At 37.7% G+C, this 25,830-nt stretch overlaps 1 protein-coding gene across 1 annotated transcript; it reads right to left on the bottom strand.

Moving 5' to 3' along the window:
* Positions 1-20,420: 20,420 nt before the first annotated feature.
* On the bottom strand, positions 20,421-21,455 carry LOC149153471 (putative nicotianamine synthase 4). The gene has a single exon (XM_089441347.1). It carries the CDS (start codon positions 21,426-21,428, stop codon positions 20,583-20,585), a length of 846 nt encoding a protein of 281 aa, XP_089297473.1. The 5' UTR covers positions 21,429-21,455; the 3' UTR covers positions 20,421-20,582.
* Between the last annotated feature and the right edge of the window lie 4,375 nt (positions 21,456-25,830).

Raw genomic sequence — 25,830 nt, 5'->3', positions numbered from 1 at the left:
AATTGGCAGGTTGATCCAGAAAGGCCCCTTGTGACACGAAACCAGGGTCAACGAATATAGAGTAAATGAAGACATGGAAGGTCAAGAGGACTTGATGATCCAGTATGGTGCTCCATGTAGAGGGAAGGTGAAGTGCCACCCAGGAATCCTCTGCTTATGTACTGTGGCATTAAACTGATAGTTGACAACTTCCAATTTTGAAAAACAAACGATCCGAGCAGTAAAGGCAGAAGTGACGGGAATTGGTTGAGTGACACAGGTGGCTAGACCGTGGACAAGAAACAACATGAGCAAAGGAAATCCCAGAGATCGACATGGAAAGATTTTGTTCGCATTTCCATCTAATTGTTGACCTGTTTTGTAATCATGTAATGTGTCGACCATTTAATGAAGCAATTAATCTTTTTTAGTGATTTTTGGGCCACAGAGCCATCCCAGGCCGAGACAGCTAGTCGATCTGACAACTGAGGCTCGATTGAAGATATTTTGTTGTAATTATTGTTCAATGCTCCCCTCTCCAGATAAATAGTGGGAAGAAACATTTCACACAGGTTCAGAATCCCAAAGAAAGAACCACATGTTATTTTCAAGACTGTATGACTTTATGATATGCATCTTTCATAATATTAAGGAAATGGTGGTGATTCCTCCTTCGAGTACTACAATATGTTATCCCTCTGTTAAATCCCATTATGTTCATGTTTCCTCTCTGAATTCATGTAATCGTAGCTGTTAGAAATGTTTCATACGTTCTTACAGATTCGTTTGTATTGACTTGTTAATGCATGTGCCTTTATGGATTGTTGAGATTATATCTTTAAAATTGTGCTTTGTAGTATACCTTGGGGGATATTATGGGGTACAGAGGGAGGTACCCAAGAAAGTTCTCTGATACCACTTGTAATAGATCTGACCTGCAAATATATGAAAATATAAATATGCCCAGAAATAACAAGACATAAATAGGTAAACTTCAGATCTTTATTAATATCAAACCCTTGAGGTAGGGTAACACCATACAATCACTTCTTAAGGAAGGAGAACACTCCACAAGCCATATGCTTGCCAATACAATAATCCTTGACACTTATCAATGGGGAGTCTCTACCCTCTATATAGGATTCATACATACAATACCATGAGTCATTACCATGGTTCTCTCAATACCATATATCTAATACAATGGGTTTATCACATTATTTCTAACTATTTGTGGTCCCTTGCGGGTTAATCACTTTATTTATTAACTATGGCCCATCACATTATTACATTATTCCCTTGGGTACCTCCCTCTGTACCCCATAATATCCCCCCATGATGTACTACATTCCACCCCCCCTTAAACATGTTTCGTCCCCGAAACATAAGAAGAACACAAATAATAAGATCTACTCAAAAGAGTAGTCCACTAGTACCATGCACGTGCATCTAGCCATCATAGAGACCGATGATTACTCAATCTAGCCAGTGCCTTGCTCGCTTGAGCTGGGAGTTGATCCTGGTGGTTCCTCTGTGTTGACATGTTGTGGTTGGATCTTCGCGCCTCTCTGTTTGTCGTGCAGGGGTTGTTGTCCTTGTGGCTAATTTGTTGCCATCTCGTTGGTTGTTTTCTTGTTGGGTGATGTGGGTGGTGATGTACTGAAGTTTTGACCAATGGTGTATCTTTTTTTAATTCACCACCTAATGGAGCCTGATTGGTATCTGGTACCTATTGTGGTGCCTGCAGTTGTTGCTTATCTTCCAATATTACTTAAACCACGTATTCCTCATCTGATGTGTTAGTACTTGCAACATCTTCTGCTTCAGCCTCCTTGGACTCTACCTGTTTATTAATGGACATATCCTGTAATGTAATTTTCTTCTTTTTATACCTGAGCTTCAGGAATTTCTTTTGCACATTAATATTGATAGTACCAATAGATTCCATCCAAGGATATCCCAAAACAACATCCACATTAGCCATATTTGAAGCATAAAAAAAAGAATGCAATACATACTTATCCATAGAAATCTTCAAATCTTTATAAATTTGAACATCCTCATTATCAATCTGTGCATTTTCAATGTGTTTTGTTGGAACTTGCAATTTTTTTTCCAGATTGACATTTATAAGATTTTGCTTGCAACTAGGATTTATAGACACAATGAGGAGATATCAGTAGAAAATAACACCTTACATGTCTCATTCCCCTATTTTCTAGCATGAGACCATTTGTCCAAAAAGATTTTTTCAAATTCTTCATTTGAAAGTTTGGACAACTTCTTGCTGTCAAGTGAGCTCCACTATATGGCAGCCTCGTCTTCAAAAATATTCCATAAATATTTCCAATGTTTTGTTCATAATGAATTTTGTCTTTTTATGACTTATTCAATAGTATGACCATTCTCTTTCCCTGTAAAATTTTTTTTGCTAGAAGTCATGAAGAGGGTTTTGAAAAAAAATCACTTACTTTGGCGAAAATTTAAAATGGACACAATTCAATCAATATTGCTCAAAATCCTTATTATAACCTGTTTTGGAAATGGAACGACCATTCTGCATCTTTCCATTTGATAGAAATCTTGATCTAAGCACTCTGGAATTTCAAATTTGCGCTGCAATTGTCCCGCCGTCATAATTTTTTTGAAAAAAATGGTGATTTTAAATCAATGATATCTCCCTCATCCAGACTCCGATTCTACCAATTGTTTTTTTGAAATTGGGTAATTTTTAAGAGGATATCAGATATACAATTAGTTTCTCAAAATTCCCCACAAAAAATACAAAAATTAACAGGAGATCCGTCATCCACGAATTTCCATCAAAAAAAATTTCTACAACACAGCTGATTTTTACATCAGCGATATCTCCCTCATCCGGACTCTGATTCGGCCGATTTTTCTTTTGAATTTGGGTATCTTTTCACAAAGAATTTAGATCTGCAATTTCATTTTGCAAATTTTTCACTAGAAGTTTCAGATATGATCTACAAACTTGTCGCCCCAAAAAATTACTACAAAAAAAAAAAAAAAAATCTCCCCGCTTTGCTCAAGAAAATGCTTCGATACCACTTGTAATAAATCTGACCTGAAAATATATGAGAATAGAAATTGCCTAGAAATAATAAGAGAGAAATAGATAAACTTCAGATCTTTATTAATTCCAAACCCTTGAGGTAGGGTAACACCATACAATCACTCCTTAAGGAAGGAGAACACTCCACAAGTCATATGCTTGCCAATAAAATAATCCTTGACACTTCTCAATGGGGAGCCTCTAGCCTCTATATAGGATTCATACATATAATACCATGGGTAATTACCATGGTTCTCTCAATACCATATATCTAATACAATGGGCTTATCACATTATTGCTAACTACTTGTGGTCCCTTACTTGATGTTGGTTAGCCACTTTATTTATTAACTATGGCCCATCACATTATTACATTATTCCCTTGGGGTACCTCCCTCTGTACCCCATAATATTCCCCCTAGGTATACTGCAAAATTAGACTAAATCAATCCACCAACACCACTACTTGTGCACTAAAATTGTTCACAACATTGGAGAACCTTTTCAAACCATTCTCGACCTTTACAACTTAATCTAGAAGCCTCTAAGAATTTCCATACCAATTTTCTTCCAATTTGCATGGGGAATGCGGAGAATTTTCATGAAAAATATCAGTGGCATGCACAACACTTTCTAAACTCGATTAGAGACCTTCAGTTGCATACAGAGGCTTGTCTCCTAGCAAATGGAGCTTCTCAAACACATGCATAAGGCTATCACCATGTGACTGGGGCAGAGCATAAGGAAAAACCACAAGCCTCTGCCACCTGTTGGATCCTCTTCTTCAGAATCAGAATTCACCTCCAAACCTTTTTTAATCTCAGTAACACCTTTGCAATTAGATAAAACTAGTCTCCCAAGTGTCACTACCAAATTTACCTAAAAGGCCAACAAACAAGGTTGGTAAGAATGCAAACGATTCCTCCACTATCCAACAAACATCTCAAAAGTTGAAACACATCTGAGCACACTTTGTAGTACCCTTGAAACATCACCATCAAATCATCACACTACTGCAACAATTCATCCTCATGAGCATAAGCATGAAGACCTAGTATTCCAACTCATCAAGTGTACCATCATCTCCATCACATGAAGATATGCATCATCCACTTGTAGCAACAACCCCTACCTCCATGAACACCATGTTGCCATCATCTAACCATCATGAGTGTGACATCATACAGTTAACATCAATGTCAACATAACCATCTCAATGTCAACTCAACTGGATGCAACCATGCCACAATGAATGACTTCAACACATTAGTTAAGCTACATAAGGTTGACATCAATGCCAACATGAGCTACCTAACATCATGAACCAATGCAAACTTTAGCTAGCTAGATCGATACACACCATAATGCCAAAAAATCTTTCAAATATGTCATATGCCCACCACACACTAATCCTAGAAGTTATGTCCATCTATGCAAAGTGTCTTCTCATGGTACCATTGTTGGTTGTGGAGCCAGATTATCTTCTTGTTTCAGAGGTCTTGTTTTCAACCGGTGTATACCGCAGGAAGACTATACACCCCTCCACGTGGGGGACTATCCCCCCAACTGTAGAGTCCAGGGGCTAGGGGGTCCCGATGGGGGTTCGGGGGTAACACCCTCGAAGTTAAAAATAGATGAAAATTTTCCTTGTAAAATATTGTAGTTTTGTAGTCAACCTGGGTCGTGCATTAGGAGGATGATCTAATAGTAAAATTTATGTTAATTAAGGGTTTTTTTTTTCCCTATAAGGCAACTCTCGGTTTATATGAGAAATTGTATTGTGGCTATGCATTATAATTCTCAGCAAGAAGGAGAGAGGAGATTGTGTGAGAACGAAGAGGAAATTACAGTGGATTTGTTGTAGGTTATATCTTTTCACTTTGTTGGATAATATAAAAGGAAGGACTAGTTGTTTCTCCGTGTACATAGCCCAAATTCGGTGAACCATGTATATATCTCTCTCTTGTTTTATGTATTTCTATGTTTTGTTTCCACAATATTTTGTGTTCTATTGCTCTGTGATTAAATTTTCTAACAACGAGAGCTATAATGATAACCAATTTAGGATACTTTCCTCATGCAACCACCCACAACACCAACCATGTTGGCTATGTCGCTTTTGTAGGCCACAAATGGCCATCATTCACATGCTCATATCCAAATACATGGATGTATTATCGTTGTAACAAAAGTGACAATCAATGGAGTCCATACTTGTTGAGCCCCTCAACCTCATCGTCTACACTTGCCACATGTCTAAACGCAAAGTGCCACCTTCCCCTCTTTTACATGTGCCTTCACATTCCCTAAACTTGAGCAGTGGTGTTCCTCTTCAATATAAACAATGATTAAAACTGCATAACACAATTATATGTTTTAACATTGTTTGATAAATTTATAATGCTTAATTATATGTTGTAATACTGTTTAAAATTTGGAAATGGACTAATTATATATATATATAAATATTAAATCTCTAATTTTATTAATTTTAACATTATAATTATTTAATTTTTCTTAGAACATCATTAAAAATTAATAAAAATAATTATATACATTAACTTTTAATTATATATGATTTTTTTAATAAAAAAATATTATTTAATTTCCAAAATATACATAATTATAAACATATAAATTACATTTTAAAAAGAAATAATATATTATTATTATTATTATAAAAACTCAAATTTTTATTATATTTCAACTGTTTTATAAATAAAAAAATTTATATTTATATTTTAATTGGTTTCATATTCATATTATATCTGATATTTTAAATAATTTAAAAAAAAAAAAAAAACAAAAAACAAACATTTCCACAAATATATATTGTCATCAATTATATCCATATATCCATGCTAAACGATGATATTTTTCTTCTTGGATAGTAAAAGCCTAATGCTCCAAACATAGTTCCAAAAATTTTATATATGAATGATGTGAGTTTTTCTTTTGATGGTGAAAGCCTAATGCTCCGAACAAAGTTCCAAAAATTATATATATATATATGATGTGGGTTGAACGCTTGGTTGAAGTTGCATTTAAAGTACGACACTACATTAGAGGATGTTCCTTAATTTATCAAGAAATTGTATGTATTTTGATTGAAAATCTCAAGGGTTAATAAGAAATGTGAAGTTGGGTACTAAAAACTCTTTCCTAAAAATGGAGAAATTGATTATCACATTTTGTAAGCTATAATTTGTTTCAAAGTATCTTGTGTAATAATTATAGGTTATGCATAATTTTCCTTTAAATCATTTAATGATAATTCTTTTTAATGGTAATGCTGGCATATGTTAAGGAGGCGGTTTCTTAAGATCTTCAATGACATTGTACTCCATCGAATTTTGATTACTAGCAGAAGGATAGTTTTTGGCATGTTAGAAAATGTTTTAATAGTATGTTAGAAGAAGTTTTAGCACTAGGGATTCAATCCAATTATTCTTATGGTTTAGATTTGAAGAGTTTGGAGCAATTTATATTGTACAAGTCCTTTATATTTGAAGTTGTAGTAACTTTGAAAAGGCAATTCTTTTTCTATTTCTCCCTTTATGCAATCACTAGATTCTTCAACTTGAATGCATACATCCATCAAATATCAAATGATTAGCAACCAAATTCATAGCATTTATCAATTGGAGACATGTTTTTTATGAATGAATAACTTAATAATAATTATATAATATTTTAATAACTCCCCCATTTAAGTCAATTTCAAATATGTAGGTCGATGTTTGATATGCTTTGGTATTATGGGTCATCTAAAGAATGGTTTGTATTGATGTTATGTTGAAATACCTTCTTTTGAATTTCTCTTAATATTTACTATCTCATTCATTAAATGTTTAATTATTCATTCTAAGTTATCCATATCCATAGATTATTTTTCCTTTCCTTCTATGGTAGCCTTTTATTAATGGTATAGATAAGAATACATTTTTCATTTATATGTACAATCTCTTTTTTAAGCAAATATTGCATGATTTTTGTTGTATCCAACTATTTAATAATGTTGGAAATAGGGGTTAGTAAGCGATTTGCAAAAAAAAACTAATTTAGGTTCTTGAGTAGGTTTAATGTTTGTCTTAAATTTATTCATGACTATTGTGAATCTTTGATTGAAGTTTTTGAATCTTCTTTTAGGAACCATAGATAATGAAAAAATTCAACCATTAGTAGCATCTTCCTAGAATTTATTCAAGAAAGATTTTTGAAAATACCCTTATTTGTTATTGATCCAACTAGTAGATTAAAGTACCAAAGTGTAGGATTTATAAGATGCTCCACTTTGATAAAGGCATATCAATGATCTAGATTGGTTTAGGTGCACTGTTGTTTCTATATAGATGCACGCCAGAGTGCTAATGACCCTAAAATATATTGATGATCCACTTTGGTCCAAGTGCATTGGTGCTCCACTTTTGGTTTAGGAGCACTAGTGCTCTATGACCATGTGCACCAAAGTGTTCATAACCTAAAAGGGCATGATTGTTCCACTTTTATCTAGGAGCATTGGTGCTTCCCAATAATATGGATGCACTAGTGCTCCTATTTAATATAGGTCCATTAATGCTTCTTGTTTGTATTGGCACACTTATGCTACCTCTTAGTATGGGTGCATTAGTGCTCATAATACATCAAAGCACTAGATAGTAATTTTATTTATTTTAACATATTAAAAGTAGAAAAATCCTTAAGATGACTATAGAAAGGGATAATTTTTTGTGTAGCATGGGTGCATAACCATAGGGGTTTTCACTTCTCTTTATTTGTAGGTTTGCAAGATTGCTATGAGACGCACAATTTTTCTTAGTGATCTTTGAGCATTGGTGCTCCTCTTTATATGTGGGTGTGTGTGCGCGCGCGTGTGCGTGAAAGGCATAACACAATATATACAAAATTCATAGAGTATGGGAGGGCTTGTTGTGATGGAAACCAAGCCCTTATAATTTTACAAAACAAGTTTGCCACATGGAAATATAATCTTTTTACAAGTCCAGAAAATGTGATTGAAACTAACAATAGCAAAACTTGATGACATCTATGATTCAAAAAAAGTTATAACTTTCAAGGCCACCACCTAAAATTGGGACAAACCTATTATCCTAGATAGTAGTACTAAAATAGATATGAAATATAAATGAGTTAAATATAAAGATTAGTACATGAAGGACTATGCTCCGAGGGGGCAGGCATTTGTTGAGTTACCACCATCTTGCATAGGTGAGGCTTCTAAGAGCTCAAAATACTAGCTAAGCTAGACAAAGGTGGGAGAAAATCCTCCATAATTACGATTGGATTTCCTTGAGAGCACTTCGACCCACTCAAGCCTTCAGGATCATTTACTTGTTCAACCTTCTTTGTTGCACATTTAGTTGATATTTGAATCATGCTCGACCTCCTTGACAAATGCCTCAAATTTACCCTCAAAAAGAGAGTTGTTGTTGAAGATCCACAATCTCAAACATTTATGGAGCTATGTCCTATGCTACTGTGCCTTTCATAGCACAATGTATTTATGTTAATCTAAAGTACCTTGTCTCCCTACTCCTAGAATTGCCTAGGTATGAGACTCAACCTTGAGCCTCCATTAAAATATGGGCCATATCTATGCCCTCCCATAATCATTGAACCTCCATATTGATCTCATCTATGCTAGCCTTGCCCTCCATTGAGAATTGATACATGAATTAGATAAATGCTCACAACATATCTTGTTTTGCATGGATCACATACCACTGCCTAGAACCATGAGCTTGAGTTGTGCCCCAAGAGCTAGGTACATGCTTTTTTCCTTTGACCCAATCATTTTTCAAGTAGGTGTCATTATAGCTAAACACTAAGAGAGGAAAATTCAATATCCAGTCCACCCCCATTACTAAGCTCCCACCACCTAAGTCTTATCCCTTGGAACCACTAAAAGCAAGGTGGGGAATCCATAAGTAGAGAAACCATAAAAATGGATAGTTAAATATACAATTCATAGACCGTAAATATAAATTTAAGCCTTCAAATATGTTATATCCCCACTACACACTAAACCTAGAAGTTATGTCCATTTATGAAAATGGTATTGTTATCATGGTGAGTGTCTTCTCATGATACCAAAGCAATGATGATAACTAATTTGGGGTACTTTCCCCATGCAACCGCCCACAACACCAACTGGGTTGGCTTTGTCCCTTTTGTAGGCCACTAATGGCCGCCATCATTGGAATGCTCATATCCAAATACATGGATGTACTATTATTGTAGCAAAGGTGATCCATACTACTCGAGCCCCTCAACCTCGTGCCACCTTCCCCTCCTTTGCATGTGCCTTCAGACTCCCTAGGCTTGAGCATTGGTGTTTCTCTTCAATATAAAAGATGATGTAATTAAAATTCCATAATATGTAATTATATGTTTTGACATTGTTTAATAAATTTATAATGCTTAATTATATGTTGTAACATTGTTTAGTTTTTAGTTTGGAAATGGAATACTAGTTATGGATATCGAAATAATATATATATATATATATATATATATATATCCCATAAGAAAATAAACCTCGAAGGGAATCTTTGGCCAGACTAGCAAGGCCTAACCCCAAGGGCGTCGAGGAGAATTGACCCTATGAGCTACTTAACAATGAAGATTTGACCAGTTATATATATATTCCATTTATGATAGCTTTAACTAGTTTAAAAATGCAAATATATATTTTTTAAAAGTAGTAATAAAAGTGACAACATTAAATCTCTAATTTCATTAATTTTAACATCATAATTATTTAAATTTATTTACTTTTAAAAATGTTATTAAAAATGATAAAAATAAAAATAAATATACACATTCAGTTTTAATTATATATGATTTTTTTAATAAAAAATCATTATTTAAATTCCAAAACATCACATAAATATAAACCTATAAATTACAATTTTTTTTAATTCTTATTTTTTAATTTTTTATCTTTAATTTATTTATTTTTTAATTTTTTTTTTAATTTTTTTTTAATTTATTATTATTATTTATTTTATGTTTTTATTTTATTTTATTTTATTTTTCTGAGAAAAAAATTGAACTTTTCATTGCAAGACAAAAAGTTACATTGTATATGTTGTAAGCATTCAAGTGACTGTATGATTTTTGGTCATAGAGTTGCTGAGATTTTGCATGAGGGATATCCCCTGTTGCCATCTCGAAATTCTGATTCCGGTTCACTGATCAGTTGTGTGATCGGGGTCTCCTTAAAGCGGAGAAACCCCATCTGAACGATCAGTTCCGATGCATCTTGGCTAAACCACAAAACAAAAAACAAAACACAGTTTCCAGATTTTAGATTCCTACTATGGCTGCTCCATCCTGGGTCTCCTCAGAAGGGAAAACAACCCAAATAGGAATGAGGCAGCAATGTATTTTGAAGTTTTTGAGAGCTTTTTTTGAAAGTCTGTAGAGTCTGTTCTGAACAAAAGAAACAAGATAACCCAGCAACGAAAAACAAAAAGTTGCCAGCCCTGGCTGAGGCTTCAGAGAGAGAAGTTTGGTGCATATGGTGGACGATCCGACACACGGATCTCGTCCATCTCTTTGTGCTCTATTCGCCAACTGCCCATATTTTGTTGCAAACCCTCTTTAGAAAGCTTGTCTGCGGCATCATTGCATTCCCTGTATATATGACATAGTGAGATGATGTTAAAATGAGATTTTAAGCTCATGGTTTCCTCTAGAAGTGATGATAGCATGTAATTCTGACATATGTTTGATCCATTGAACCATTTGACAATGTTCAGTGAGTCCCCGAAGATCTGAATCGTGGATATGCCCAAATGAATGAGCCAGCAAAGGAGGAGTTTTAAGGCTGTCAACTCGGCAAAATTGTTGGTTCCAATCCCTAAGCCTACTGAGGCTTTGAGGCTTCTATGGGTGTTTAAGTGGATGATCAGCCCTGCTCCACATTTATTTTCATGGCTGGAGGCCCCGTCGAAGTATGCCCAAGGTATCCCTTCCTTGATGTTCTCTTCTAAGTTCGGTCGGGGAAGCTCCTCATGAGTGGGTTCAGGGATACTTGTGAATATAGGCGCACTTCCAATAGCTATGCTTTCCACTGATGGGGAATGGTCTTGGAAAATGATTTTGTTTCTTGCTATCCATAATCCCCAGGAGATGATAAGGGGTAGGCTTCTCAGGTTCCCTTCTGAATGTTGGGTCCACCATGATTTCTAGACTGTTGCTATCGATTGCCCATTCCATACAGTCCTTTTGTGTATCAAGTCCCCTACCGATTGCCAAAATTCTTTGGAGAAGGAGTAGTCCATAAGAGATGCAAAATTGTTTCAGAGGCTACTTTACAAAGGGAACATCTTCTTGGTCCTGATTTGAATCTCTTTTGGAGGATGTCCTGAGTAGGAACCTTCTCTTTTACTATACACCAGAAGAACATGTGAGCTTTTGCCGGGCATTGCAGTTTCCAGTTTGAGGCTACCCACCAGTCTTGGATCCCCTAGCCTTTCTTTGTCATTAAGAATTTGTATCCTTGTTTTGGGGAGTATTTCCCTGTCTCTGCATGGGCCCAAACTAATTGATCTGGTCTGTCTCTTAGTCTGACATTTGATCGAGACAGCTCCGAGGTGAATGTATGCCATTCCCTTGTCCATTGGGGGGTAAGATTTAGGTCCAATCCTGAAAGCCATGCTTGGCCCCATATGGAGGAATGCCCATAGTTCTCTATCTGGCTAAGGTTATTTATGCCTCTGGAGTTGAGGTGGATGGTAAGATCCTGAGATAATCTAAAGTCTTCATTGCATCCAACCCAGGGGTCCTTCCTTATGTGTACCTGATCGCCATTTCCTACCTGCCATGATAGGCCTTGTTCTATGATCTTAAATCCTTCCAAAGTTTCTTTCCACACCACTAATGCATTGCCTTTCTTTTTGGATGTACTTCTAATCTAGTCTTCTAACGGCATAGGGTCGATATATTTCCTTTTTACCACTGTAGTCCAGAGGTTCTCTGATTTGATGAGCCTCCATCCTAACTTTGCTGCAAGCGCTGATCCGAATTCTGTTAGGTCTTTGATGCCCCATCCTCCCCATTCCTTTGGCCTTGCCACTTTCTCCCATGCCACCCATGGGAGTACCGAATCTTCCTTTGATCCTGCCCATAAGAATTTGCTGCAGACTCTTCTCATTTTTTCCAGAATCCCTTTCGGGACCCAGGTTAGTGCAGCCCAATAAACCGGGATAGCCAGAAGGACTGATTTGATTAGAGTCAGTCTACCAGCTCTAGATAACGATTTGAAGCTCCAGTGGGTGACTCTTGCTTCTATTTTTTCTATTAACCAATGCCAGTCCTACTTCCTATACGAGCAGGGTTTTAGATAAAACCCAAGATATTTGAAGCAATCTTGGAGCTTCTAATCCTTAAAGGGAAAATCGTCTTTGATTTGGGCAACTTCGAGCCTATTGAATCCTTCCAACAGAAGTTGAGATTTAGCATTGTTTATTTAAAGGCCTGTTGCTTTTAAGAATATCTTTAGTATCCTTTTTAATTCTAAAGTTTCAGATCTTCTTCCTGTAGTGAAGAGCAGGATGTCATCCACAAATAGTAGATGAATTATTTTCAGATCGGTTGCCACTTCCAACCCCTGAATATTGCCTTTTCTACGACCATCATTGATCAGTTGGTTGAGTCCTTTCACTGCCAGTAGGAAGAGGAGGGGCGAGAGGGGACATCCCTGGCAAAGTCCCCTTTGACTTTGGAAGAAGGAGGTGGTTGCTCCATTAATGAGAATAGCAAAGCTTACACTGGTTAAGCATCCCATTACCCAGTTTATGAATTCTATGTGGAATCCCAGATGTGTGAGAAGCATCCGAATGTACATCCAACTGACCCTGTCAAATGCTTTAGATAAGTCAATTTTCACTACTGCTCCTTTGATTTTTTTTTGAATGATACTGTGGATGGTTTCCTGGGCTACTCCAATCGCTTCATGGATCTGCCTTCCATTCAAAAACCCGAACTGTTCCCTTGACATGTGCCTGGATAGGATAGGTTTAACCCAAAGGGCTATCACCTTTGCTATTATTTTATAGATACAGTTACAAAGGGAGATCGGTCTGAAGTCCTCAAAGGAGGAGGGATCTTCTTTTTTCGGAATGAGGGCTATGAAGGTTGAGTTGAAGGGTGGGTAGATTACTCCTTTCCTTCTGGATTCTTCAACCACTTCGGTTAGATCTTGCCCTAGCTGTTCGAAAAAATGCTGGAACAGCTCCACTGTCCAGCCGTCTGGACCAGGACTCTTGTCTTTAGGCATTGCTTTTACAATTCCTTCCACCTCCCCCCTGGTGACTTCACCCATTAGTTCTTGTGAGTCCTCGTCTTCCACATAACGAGGAAAGGTCTAGGTAGTCTGGATCACTTCTGCCAAGGAGATATCACCTTGGTTAGAGAAGAGGTTCTGAAAGTGTCTTATGCCCATCTGGGAGAGATCTTGGAAGGAGCGGGCCTCACTGCCTCCTTCTTCTTTTAGATGCCAGATGGTGTTTATGTTTTTCCTTCCTCTGGCATAGTTCTGGAAAAATTTAGTGTTTTCATCACCTGCCTTTAGCCAAATGGCCCTGCTTTTCAATCGCCATTGCTCTTCCCTTGCCAGGAGGATTTTATTCCTTTTACCTTCCTGCTGCATGATTATTTCTTTCTTCCCCTGAGTTTCATATCCATCAGCTTCAGGGCTTTCAAGCCAGTGTAGATTCCTTTCTATTTGGCTGAGTTCCTCATCTTCTTTCATCTTCTTTTCCTTGGCCTAGTTCACTGTGGCTTTTTTAAGGCATTTTAGATTCTCCATAAAGAGGAAGGCTTTGTTGTCTGACTCACTGGCGCTGGCAGGTCTCCAAGTGGATTTGAAGAGGGAGTTGTAAGAGTCCTCTTGAAGCCAAGTGGGGTTGAATTTGAAGGGGGCAGCTGGTTTTTTGGGGGGCTTGGATAGTTCAAGTAGAATTGGCATATGATCTGAGTTTCCACCTTCCCCAACCCACTGGCGAAAGACTGGTATTTTGGCAGCAGTTTCCTCCCGGAGGAGGAATCGGTCTAGTCTTTTTGCTACATGGCCTTCCCCTGCTCTTCTATTCCTCCAGGTTGGTCTGTTCTTCAGTAAGTTAATGTCCAGTAATTTGTTGTCTCTGAAAAGGTTGGTGAAGAAGTCTGATAGTTGATCTTGTTTGGCCAAGGGACCCCAGGTTTCAGAAGAACCTATGGAGAAATTTAAGTCTCCACCAATAACTAGATTGGGGCTGTTCAATGAAGATTTGGAGAGTAGGGTCTTCCAGAAGTGGGCTCTTCCCTGGCAAGGTCCATAAATGTTTACTATCAGCAAAGAGGTACAGAGTTCTTGGGAGTATACCTCCGTCCCTATCACTTGATCCATCCCCCAGGAATTTAGACATTTGAACTTCTCTTGCTTGTAGGCCAGAGCTAGGCCCCCGGAGTGACCTTTTGCATCCAAAACCAGGATGATCTAGGATGGTAGAATTTTTGTTAGAGTTTTAGTGACCTCATCTCTGGCTCCCAGGGTTTCTTGAAGGAGAAGCATATCCAGATTGTAGTTCCTGATTACTTCTTTTAAGGCCAACTTTTTTGGGTTACTGGCTAACCCTCTGCAGTTCCAGGAGAGAATGATCATTGGATAACCTCCGGGAGGGGGTTTGCTACTCTAAGCGCCCCAGAAATGGACATTTGTTTGCCATCCACAATGTCTATCTTGGCTCTTAGCTGAGCCTTAGATAAGTTTGATTTCCGCCCTCTTGTTTTCCTGTCTTCTGGCTGGGAGGTTTGCATGTCAATGCCTCCTACTATCTCCAAAGTTCCCCACGGGGGAGGTTTTTTCTCACGGGGTCTGAGGTTATAAGGATTGGTGGCTGGGGTGGGATCCTCTCTCGGGGGCTTGGAAATGGAAGGGCCATAGTCATGATTCAGATCTAAGTTAGGGATGGAAGTAATTATACTTTCCATTTGCATGGATTCTGAATGAAGCAAAGGAGTTACCATGTTCTGGTGCCTGGAGGGACTAGATATTGATTCAATTTTATTTAAAAAATTTGCTGGAAATAAAGATGATGGATTTGGTGCAAGATCCATACCCTCTTTAGCAATCGAATGGATTCTATCCATGTGAGCTTGAGAGTCCTCGATCATTTTCGTCCCTTCGAGCTAGATGGGAGGCTGCTGATCCTGGGTAGCCTGTTGCTGCTGTTTAGATCCCTCTCCTGATTCCTTCTGGGGTCCCTCCATACCTAGGTCCATCGGCTCTTCCTCCTTGCTGCCCTCTTCTGGCCTGGTTCTGAGAGGTTCCACTGTTATTCCCCCTGTCTCGGCCTTCTTCTTCTTGCCTCTGCACCTGTGGGCCATCGGGCATTCTTTTGCCAAATGTCCATAGATGTGACACCTGTGGCATCAGAATGGCAGATGTTCATAGTCAAGTTGCTGTAGGTATTTGAATTCTTTGTAGTGCAGCTGAATTTATTCAGCTAACCCTGCCCCTGGAGTGAGGCTGACCAAAATGCGAGCCATCCCCATGTCTCTAGTTTGGAGGAAGGACATGTCCGTTTCCATGTACTTCTCGAGATGGTTCCCGATGGATCTGAAGACAGATTCGACCCAGAGGAAAGGTGGGAGCCCTGGTAGGCGGACCCAGACTGGTAGCTCGTCGGTTCTTTCCCTCTGGGCGTCGAAAAGGGGGTTCCAACGTTTGAATAAGATCAGTGTCCTTCCAAAGGCCCAGTTCCTGTCCAGTACCCAGTTCACTGCTTCTTTGTTTACAAATTTGACCATGAACCAGCCCTTTGCAAGCGTTGACACCTGGAAGGCTGAGTCCGGCCCTTCCTTCCATTGCTGGGAAGCCCATTCTTGGATGAATTTCGCTGAATATTTTTCCCCCTTTCCCTTCCAACCAACGTTAGATCCGCGACTTCCATGGCTTCGTCTATTGACACATTTGCCCCCAGTATCAGGTTTGAAACCAATTCTTTCCTTTTAATTAGCTTAGGTTTTTTCCTCTTCTCCCCCTTCTGCCTCTGTTGTGGCCCTTCCTCCCTGTCCAAAACGATTGTTTCCACATCTGTCACTTCTCGGTGGATCTCGTTCATTCCCCTCTCCTCCTGGGTGAGGGCTCTGTCGTCCTTGTCACCGCCTTCTGCTTGTCTCTTTTCTCTGTTGCCCTTGGGCCCCCTGAGTGTAACCTCTTCCTTGAGCTTTAGTCCTTGCTCCCTTGTCGTCCCTTCGCCTGGTCCATCAGTAAGGTTTAGGGCCCCCGCGAACCCTGGCCCCGGACTCAACAATTTTTGTTTCGGCTACCTGCGGCTGTGGGGGTTTTGGGTTTTCACAGCTTGTAGTGCCATTCCCGATTTCAGCTCAGTGTTGTGCCCTTCTGAGGTCCCTAACCCACAACTGATTACCACATCTTCTAACCCTCCTGAGAAGAATAGACTGAGGGGGTGGGGGTTTGATGTACTTACAAATGGGTTTTTTGCTGTCGTTTCTGCCGAATCGCCCTGAGTCTACTTCTCTTGAATGAGAGGGAACTCCTTCTGGCTGCTTAGGAAGGGTAGGCCAAAATTACCCTCTAGCTGCCTTGGGGTATCCTTTAGGTTCCAGACCTCCTCCGAGCCACACGATTCTTTCCCTAGACTTCCAGCTGGACGGATATACCGTTCAATATTCTGATCTGTGACTTCCAGGCCCCAGACCGACAGGATATCACCAGGTTCGGGGTCCAGATCAATGGTGTCGTTCGGGTAGCCCATCCTCTCTTCGACTGCTCCTTGGTAAATGCTGGTTGCGCCTTGGTAACTGTAAAGATTGTAAACCAATGCAAACACAGTAAAGGATTTATATCATGAACCTGTAAACAATTTCCTGAATTTTCACAAAATCAATTAACAGAACTGTTGAGGTACTTACCTGTGCCTTGCGGTTGAAGGTGCCTCCAGCTGCGCTGCTACAGTTACTAGATGACCGAATCCACCCAGCCAAACTGAGCAGAACCTGGCTGCTCAATCCAATAAGCTTCTTAACAGAAGCCGACTGTTCCACCCTTGCCCAGAACCTCAAAACACTCAAGCTCTTCCTGTGGATGATTTCCTCCTTCACAATTCTTTCCTCTGTTTCCCCCTCCCTTCCAAGTCATTGTCCCGTGGTTTTATCCTGTTGTTTGGCGATGTCCGCTCTTCCATCTGCAACCCACCACTCTGTTTGCTGGTGACACGCTCCATGTCACATATCATTTATTTTATCCTTTTATAAGGGTCACGTATGTATGAGTGTTATGTTTTAATAAATCAAATTGTGTTTTATTAAAATATTCTTTCAATATGACCCTTATATCGTATATATATGTCTTAATGATCACATTGTGTTATATTTAAAGTATTCCCTTAATATAAACATTATAACTTTACTTAGTGCCCCTTTAATTAATTTCTTATATATATTTTAAGATTTATTTTATTAATTTATTAATATAGTTTTTATCAATAAACTGGAATGTATAGTTTATATAGTCCTCTTTTAAGCAATATTGACGGATGAGTAGAACCTCCATTCAAGAAGTGTCATGGTATTTAGCACTTATAATTAATTTAGTATAAAATACTAGTGCGATGTATGTGACACATGCATATGTAGCTATCATATGCATGTACCATATGCCTGCTATTATTCTTGCGTTCTTTATATTTATAGATGGGTCGTTACATACACTCCCCCTTCAAAAAACTTCATCCCAAAGTTAGAGTTTTTATCTTATCTGATTACTTATGATAGCGAATAAATTGGAATGTATAATTTATATAGTCCTCTTTTAAGTAATATTGATGGATGAGTAGAACCTCCACTCAAGAAGTGTCATGGTATTTAGCACTTATAATTAATTTAGTATAAAATACTAGTGCGGTGTATGCGACACATGCATATGTATCTATCATATGCATGTACCGTATGCCTGCTATTATTCTTGTGTTCTTTATATTTATAGATGGGTCGTTACAGTAACTGTTGGCCATAATTTTCTCTGTTGATTGACCCTCCACTGTTCCCACCGTTTGCAAGTTGTACACTGGGCACGGTTAATCTTGAAACTTGTTTTACTAATCTCGATTTCGTGCCCATTTCTTCCCTCTTACACCGCGTATGGGATTTACCCAGATTCGGCATGGGGCTTGACCACCATCCTGTCCCAGTTGTCGTCGTTCTCAGGCCCTGCTCTGATGTCCTTGCCCGAGCTACTTCGAGTCGGCTGCCTTCCGTACTCAGCCCTGTCGTTGTCCAGGCCTCGTGGCCTCCACCTGCATGCCGTCCTACTTCTATCTCCACCTGGTTCCGTTGTTTAAAACCCTAGGTGTTCTCCCGTCCGCCATCATTTTCCTCAGGGATCCCGTCATTGGCTCATGATCTTCACAAAAATAGTTTTCAAATTACATTTTTTACTATAAACACTCAATTTTTTATTATGTTCCAACATTTTTATAGCTATTCTCACTGGTATATTCATGTTCCAACATTTTTATTAAGTCAAGAGACTCATTCTACAACCTAGTATGATGTGTAAAAATGTCTGTCAATCATCAAAATTAAAATTTTGCTAAAAAAAAATAAGAAACAAAAAAGAAAAAAAAATATATCAAAAAAAACTTATTCAAAACATTTAAATAATATAAACTCATAAAAAAATTGCACATAAAAAAATTAAATCCCTCTCTTTTCTCATATTAAATCCATAGTTAAGATAGATTTTAAATACTCTTACCCATATAGATTTTAAATACTCTTACCCATATAAAATATGGGTAATGATGATATTTTTCTTTGTAAATGGTGAAGATCTAATGCTACACCCAAGGTTCCAAAAATAAGCAATAAGCAATATATCTTATACATATATTAAAAGTATGTATCATATACTGAACATGCAATTCAGGCTTTCTATGGATCTTTCTTTCCTGCAGAGGTATTAACTTCCACGGAATTAAAATAAAGTGGACGTGTGAATTTCCATTTCTTAATATTTTTTTGTTGCAAAAAAATATATATTTAATATTTTGATATTTTTTTCAATAAGTGGTTTTTAGTGTGATTTTTTTTAAATTTTTAAATGTTGGAATTTAGTGGAAAATTGTAAGATGAAATCTTGATTTGTGTTATTTAAATTGATTTTTTGATTATAGGTGGATTCAACATCTTGAAAAACTTTTAGAGCACTTCGATTGTCCAGGGTTTATCTATCAAACTTGTGATTTCAACCCATTCTTATCAGATTTTAAAGAAATTAGACCAAAAAACTCACCAGAAAAACTTCCAAAAAAATTATAAAAACAACTCATTTTTTCAACTTCAAAATTAAACCATACAACTTCCACAAAAATCTAATCTGCCCATCTATTATGAAGTGTTCCATAGCATCCTTACTTTGCCTTCCTTCCAAAAATATATGTGATATATATGCAGGTGGAAATCATTCTGAATACTTCAGACCACAAATATCGTTGTAGATATTCCTTTGCTAAATATAGAAGATCCAACTAATTCCACCACACATGAACATCATGAGCTCATCGCCATCTATTTTTAGGGAAAAGTTTTATGACTTCGCACGTCATTGATCACTGAACCAATAATGATGGAGTTTGGTAATAATAAATTAATTATGTTTGAATTGACAAATATTACGATGACTAATGCGTGCAAGAAATTAATGGATGCCACCAACTTTTGCACGACGTTTAGTTACTGTAACTGGGCCATCGGATAACCTTATTTCGATCGTAGATTCTGGGACTTAATGGCCCTGGGACTTAACGGTAGTAGGGTATTATGATAATTTTAATTTTATTTTGATTATAGATTTTGAGAATATTTTTGAATGAGTTTAGAAATAATAAATTAATTATGTTTGAATTGATGAATATGAGGATGATTAATGTGGGCAAGAAATTAATGGAGGTTAGCAATTTTTGTATGAGGTTTACTTCCTGTAACTGGGCATCCCCATAAATTTATTAGGATTGTAGATTCTGGGACCCAATCGGGATTGGGTATCTAGATAATTTTATTTTGATTATAGATTTTAAGAATATTTTTGAATTTAATGTTAGTATGATAGCAGCAAGGAAACATGGTTTCCCAAACAACCAATTTCTTATTGAAAATCCAAATCCATAACAGCAGAATCAACCTAAAAAAATCTGAATATAGATTAAGCGATAATAAGTAGTCCCTTAAACAACTAATAAGTAGTCCCTTAAACAACGAGATTTCGTGGACTTCATTAAAAACCACCATTCACACCATTAGAAAACTATAATCCACAATGAGAGAAGCCATATCCACAATGAACAGAAAACCATTTCGTTTTTATCAGAGGGTGTGCAAGGACTAATTCGGCCACAAAAACTGTATGGCGTCACTGAAATGTAAAAGGGCGAAATAGAAAACTAGAATTCAAATAACCAGAGATAGGAAATTTTTTTGAGCGATTAATGTTATTTCATTCTGGGTCGTTGAAGCTCTTGCGAGCGAGGATAACAGAATTGATAACTTCATCCGTGGGATGGACGACAGACAACACATCGAATCCGGGCAGGTCGTCTACCTCCACCACGGGATAAAGAAACGCCCTTGCTCCGTGCGCGCTTCGGAGGAGGAGTACCGCCCCGGGGGCCATGTGCTGCCGGAGATGCTTCACCAAGCGAACCTTTTCGGCCCTCTCCATCCCCACCAGCGCCGCCAGGAACACCACGTCGTACTCCCGGAGCTCCGCCGTCACCTTCTCCACGTCTGCGTCGAGGAACGCCATCCGCCTGGCCAGCTCCGGGTGTGGAGCGACGAGGAGGCGCGCCATGGCGTTGGCGGCTGGGTCGAAATCATAGTTGTCGAAGCGGGCGGAAGGCAGGTGGTGCAGCGCCAGTACGATAGAGGTCAGCGGCAGCGGCCCGGAGCCGAGGAAGGCCACGCGTTTCGGCGAGGGGATGCCCGCCTCGCGTAGCGTCTCGAATTCCAGACGCGCCAGCTTCAGGTAATTGTTGTGGTACGGGAAGGCGCCAAGGTGATGCAGGGGGAAGGGGCGGCGGCCCAGCCGGGCGGAGTAATGTTTCTCCAGCAGCCCCTCCCCCTGGGCGCAGAGGCGGATTAGGCGGGACCGAATCTCCTGCTCCCCCTCGCTTAAATAGCGGACGTCGATATTACTAGGCTGAGCACACAGGCTAACCAGCTGCGAAAACAGGGTGTCGACATTTCTGGATGGCTTGAGGCTTTCCAGCAGTGAAAGCTCGTCGTACAGCTGGAAGACACGCGCCACCAACGCTTTGTGAGACTCCTGATCGTTTCTCGCCATTTCTGAATTGTCGACACTGCATGTCTACCACGCTCTGCCCACGCGCCCGAACGTGCCTTTATGGTACCAACATGGATAACTTCTCCCCTTGGAGAAAACAAAATGTCGCCATCTCTTTGACATTATTCGGCCTGTTTAGACTACGCGCCTATAATTTAATGTGACCTGTCACTTTCATCACTTTCATTGCTTATGGTTCTGCAAAAATCCTGATAACTTTACCCTAGTGGAAAAAAAATGTCACCATCTATGTGACATTATGTGGGCTAACCCTTTATAATTTAAGGAGTTGTTTTAGTGAGATTTTTTGGATTTTTTGGTGTAGGAATGTCGTCGAAAATTTTAAGGTGAAATCTTGATTTGTGTTATTTAAACTTGTTTTTTGACTCTAAAAAATCGACAAGAAAAACTTCCAAAAATTCACACTAAAAACACCTCCATAATTTAATGTGAGTTTGTGAGTTTCATTATTCATAATTTCCGCTATTGTTCATAATTTTATAATATAAAAAAAAAATCAATAAAAATACAATTCTCATCATCAACTCCAATTTATGAACTTTTAATATTTGAAATTAATTTACACATACTCCCACTTTCTATTGGTATATTTTTAAGGAAATTATAACGCTGACATTTAAGGAAAGTAAGTATTATATATAAACGTTATATTATGAATTCCATGGAAGCTGCGAATTGACTCTGCATTTCGAAAATATATTAGGTGTGAATGCGATTTTTGGAGGATTTAGTCACGTCACGTTCTTAGAAAATGGCGGCATTTGTGGCCCACGGCGGATTAGAATTTGTTGTGTGTTATCCTTCATTTCATACCAACCTTACGTAACAACATTTTACTTTTGCAAGCTACCCTTTGAAATAATAATTTGCCATCTTTCTTCAACCGGAGTATGAGTACGCCATGCTCCTTGTAGGTATGGAGGTGCCAATGAATATATATATGATTGCGTCTATAAATTATTATTCAGACGTTAGATATATGTTTTTGTAATGCCTAGTCTATTTTATTGACTTACATAGCATCATGAAATATCATTGGGGGTGGGTGGCATAATTTACGTGCCAATTCCACAACTTAGTTAAGAGTTCATTATATGAGTTTCAATTTCAACCAAGATAAGTCATCATCATGTGAGGGTACACGTTGGAAGAAAGGGAAAGCCTACTTATCCCTTACCAACTCTAGTTATTCTTTGAAAACTCTTAACTCTTATACTGAAAATTAACTAGGGAAAAATGCTCTCAAAAAATTATTTTATATTTATATATATAAATGGTTATAAGTTTAAATTTAAAGATGTTAAAATTAAATTATTATTATTATGTTGAAAGGCACTCTTAGTTAAATCATTATAGATTTATCTTAATTCCTAATCTACCAAGTATCAAGTTGATAAAATCTATTTTCACTCTAAAAGAAGTTTGCACCTCAAAATATTTGATCCTTTTGGGTGTTATGGTTCTAGATTAGTTACTAGCACAACATTGCAACTAAATGGGAGTGATGTTGTAATTTCAACATAAACATTTTGACTTGTTCAGTAAAATAAAAAATAAAAAATAAAATAAGATGGCGCATTAAAAAATAAAATTATATATATATATATATATATATATATATATATATATATATATATGGCATTTTTGACTTGTTCAAAAAAATAAAAAATAAAAAATAAAATAAGAGGATGCATTAAATTTTTTTTATATATATGTGTGTATGTGTGTCAGCTAGTATCGTAGAGATGTTAACATTTTGACTCAGTCAAATTATATAAAAATAAAAATCAAAATAAATAAGTAGATTAATGTAATGTAGACATTAAATCCGTCAAAATAAAATAAAATAAAAATAAAAATAAAAATGACTCTTGGTATTGACCCATGTTATTGAGAACCCATGATATTGACCTGTGATATTCATGTGGAATATAGCCTATTTAAAGGAAGTAGTTTAACTTATCCCTCCAGTTTTTTTAGGGTGCTGAAAACATTTATGCATTCAAAACTGTATTTTAAAGAACAATTTTTTTCAAATTGTATTGTTGGATTTTGGTGAATTTCGATCAAAAAAGACTATTTCGTCTATAAGTTAGACTACGCCTATTTAAAAGGGGAAATTAAACCAACCTAGATCCATCTTTACTCATAATCTACCAAACACCATGAGGGATCAAATTTCTTGAGATGAAAACCTCTTTTAGAGTGAAAAGAGATTTGATTCTTCTCAACACTTGGATCTACATTGGTTATAATTTTAACTATAAAATTAAATTAAACTTTAAAATTATTGTGGTTTACAAGCTCATGGTATTTGTTGTGATGAATATACAAAGGCTGGATGAAATCCATTATGGAATGCATGAGTACTAGGTTAGATCCATCTTAACTCCTTGGTGCTTGGTAGATGCGGTTTATGATAGATCTAGACTAGTATAAATTAAATGGTTGGTAAATGTCTATAGGCACCAATCCATGATAAGCATTAAAATACTTACATTATTTAAAAAATCATAAAAAATAACTAAATTATATATATATTTTTTTAAAGAAAAGGTTTTTTCGCCGAGAGACGCTCTACAATCTAGTATGGGGTGGATCTCACATAAAAACGTAAAATTAAATTTGGATCTCACATAAAAATCTCACATAAAAACGTAAACATGTAAATGTAAACGTAATGTTTAACATTTAACATTTTTAGTCTAATGTCGACCCTCTTTAAAAATCAATCTAATTATTAGTATGTATAAACACAATATAAATTTAAAATATAAAAAGGTTTACTAACACTCAAAAAATATGTATCGTAAATAAATAAAAAAATAAATAAACTAGAGGTATGGTAAATCAATAATTTTTTTATCTTTTATTTTTACTCGAGAGATATGGTAAATAAATAAAAATATAAATAAACTAGAGGTACAGTAAATAAATAAAACCTCTTTTTATATTTATCCCATAAACCTCTTTGTATTTACAAAAACTCAAAAAATATGTTTTATTTAAGTGAAGCCTATGAGCCGAATACCATGGGACAAATGATTATTAATATTGTTAGCCTCGCTGACAAGAGGCCCAAAATTGGATCCATATATGCTCTTAAAGTCTCCAAATTTGCTTAAAATCATCCCATGGGATCCATATTTGCTCTTGAAATCTTAAGCATTTGCTCAAAATCATCCAAAGGTCAAAATCGGCGCAAGAGGAGAGCCTTTGGAGGGGCGGAAATACACTGTCGGGAGGCAAAAACGCTTGAAAAACCAAAATCGCAGGCTTTAAACAGTGAAAGAATACCAGCCGTTAGATCTGGCTGATCAACGACCTAGATCTAAGTGGCTAATCGCAATCGACCGAGCAGAGAGGATGATTTAAGTATGGGCGCAAGACTCGCCGATCAGCGATCTCCGATGATCGGATCGGTGGGTCACATCGGCGATTAAAGTAAAAGGCCCCGGGCATCAACGACATGCGATTGCGATTGATCGCATCGCTATATCGCATCGGCTATACAAAGGGAGCAAGCATATACACATGGGCGACCCGATAACCGGACCCGACAGTTATATACAACATATTCAATAAAATTTCAGGTCCGCAGTAAGCCTATTTTAAATGCATTTTAATGTATTTCGTTATATAACGAAATACAAAGGGAAACAAGGCAGCGCCGATTGCGATGAAGCCCGAACCCGAAAGGGTCCAGGAAGTGAAAAATATAATTTTTGAAGTCCGCCAAAGTCCATTTTTTAATGATTTTCAATGTTTTGGTGCATTTTTGAAACACAAAGAAAATGACAAAACCGACAAGATTTCGAGGGAGCCAAAGGCGATAAGTGGTTTAGGCCAAACTCCACTCAATGCCATACAGCGGCTGCCACGTGTCTAGGACGAGGAGAGAGAAAACCGCCCTCATCGGGCCGTTAACTCCAATACAAAAGAGGCGCCTGAAATGGATCACCACCGTTGGATCTAGGACTCCCAGATCAACGGTGGAGATGTGTTATCACTGCAAGGGCAGACCCAAGAGGAGAATAAGCCATATCTAAGGATTTTTTAAGTTCGAAAAGGACACAAAGGGGCGGGATTTCTCAGTGTTGTTGTGTTTTATATTAAAAATAGAAACAATCATTGTTTAATGCACAAGTCCACAATATGGAAGCATTGTTCTATTTTAACAGAAAGCATGCATTGTTAAACCTTTGAAAGGGCCACAGCATGCGCAGTTCTTCCCCAAACCGACAAAGAGGCCGAGGAGCAACACAACGCAACACAACACGTGTAGCTGTCCAAAATAAACAAAAATATAAAAGGCCACAGCATAGCTCCTCAAAACAAACATCATGGGGCATCTCTGGCACGAGAGAGCTCCCAGACAACG

The sequence above is a fragment of the Pinus tabuliformis genome, chromosome 9 (assembly GCF_031772625.1).
Source record: "Pinus tabuliformis cultivar Carrire ecotype Pingquan chromosome 9, CPIR1, whole genome shotgun sequence".
Taxonomy (NCBI): Eukaryota; Viridiplantae; Streptophyta; class Pinopsida; order Pinales; family Pinaceae; genus Pinus; species Pinus tabuliformis.
Note: the sequence above shows the minus strand (reverse complement) of the source record. Positions and strands in the feature narration are given on the sequence as shown.

Excerpts from the sequence above, each read along its gene's own strand:
- LOC149153471 (XM_089441347.1), bottom strand. The coding sequence starts at position 21,428 with ATGGCGAGAAACGATCAGGAGTCTCACAAAGCGTTGGTGGCGCGTGTC.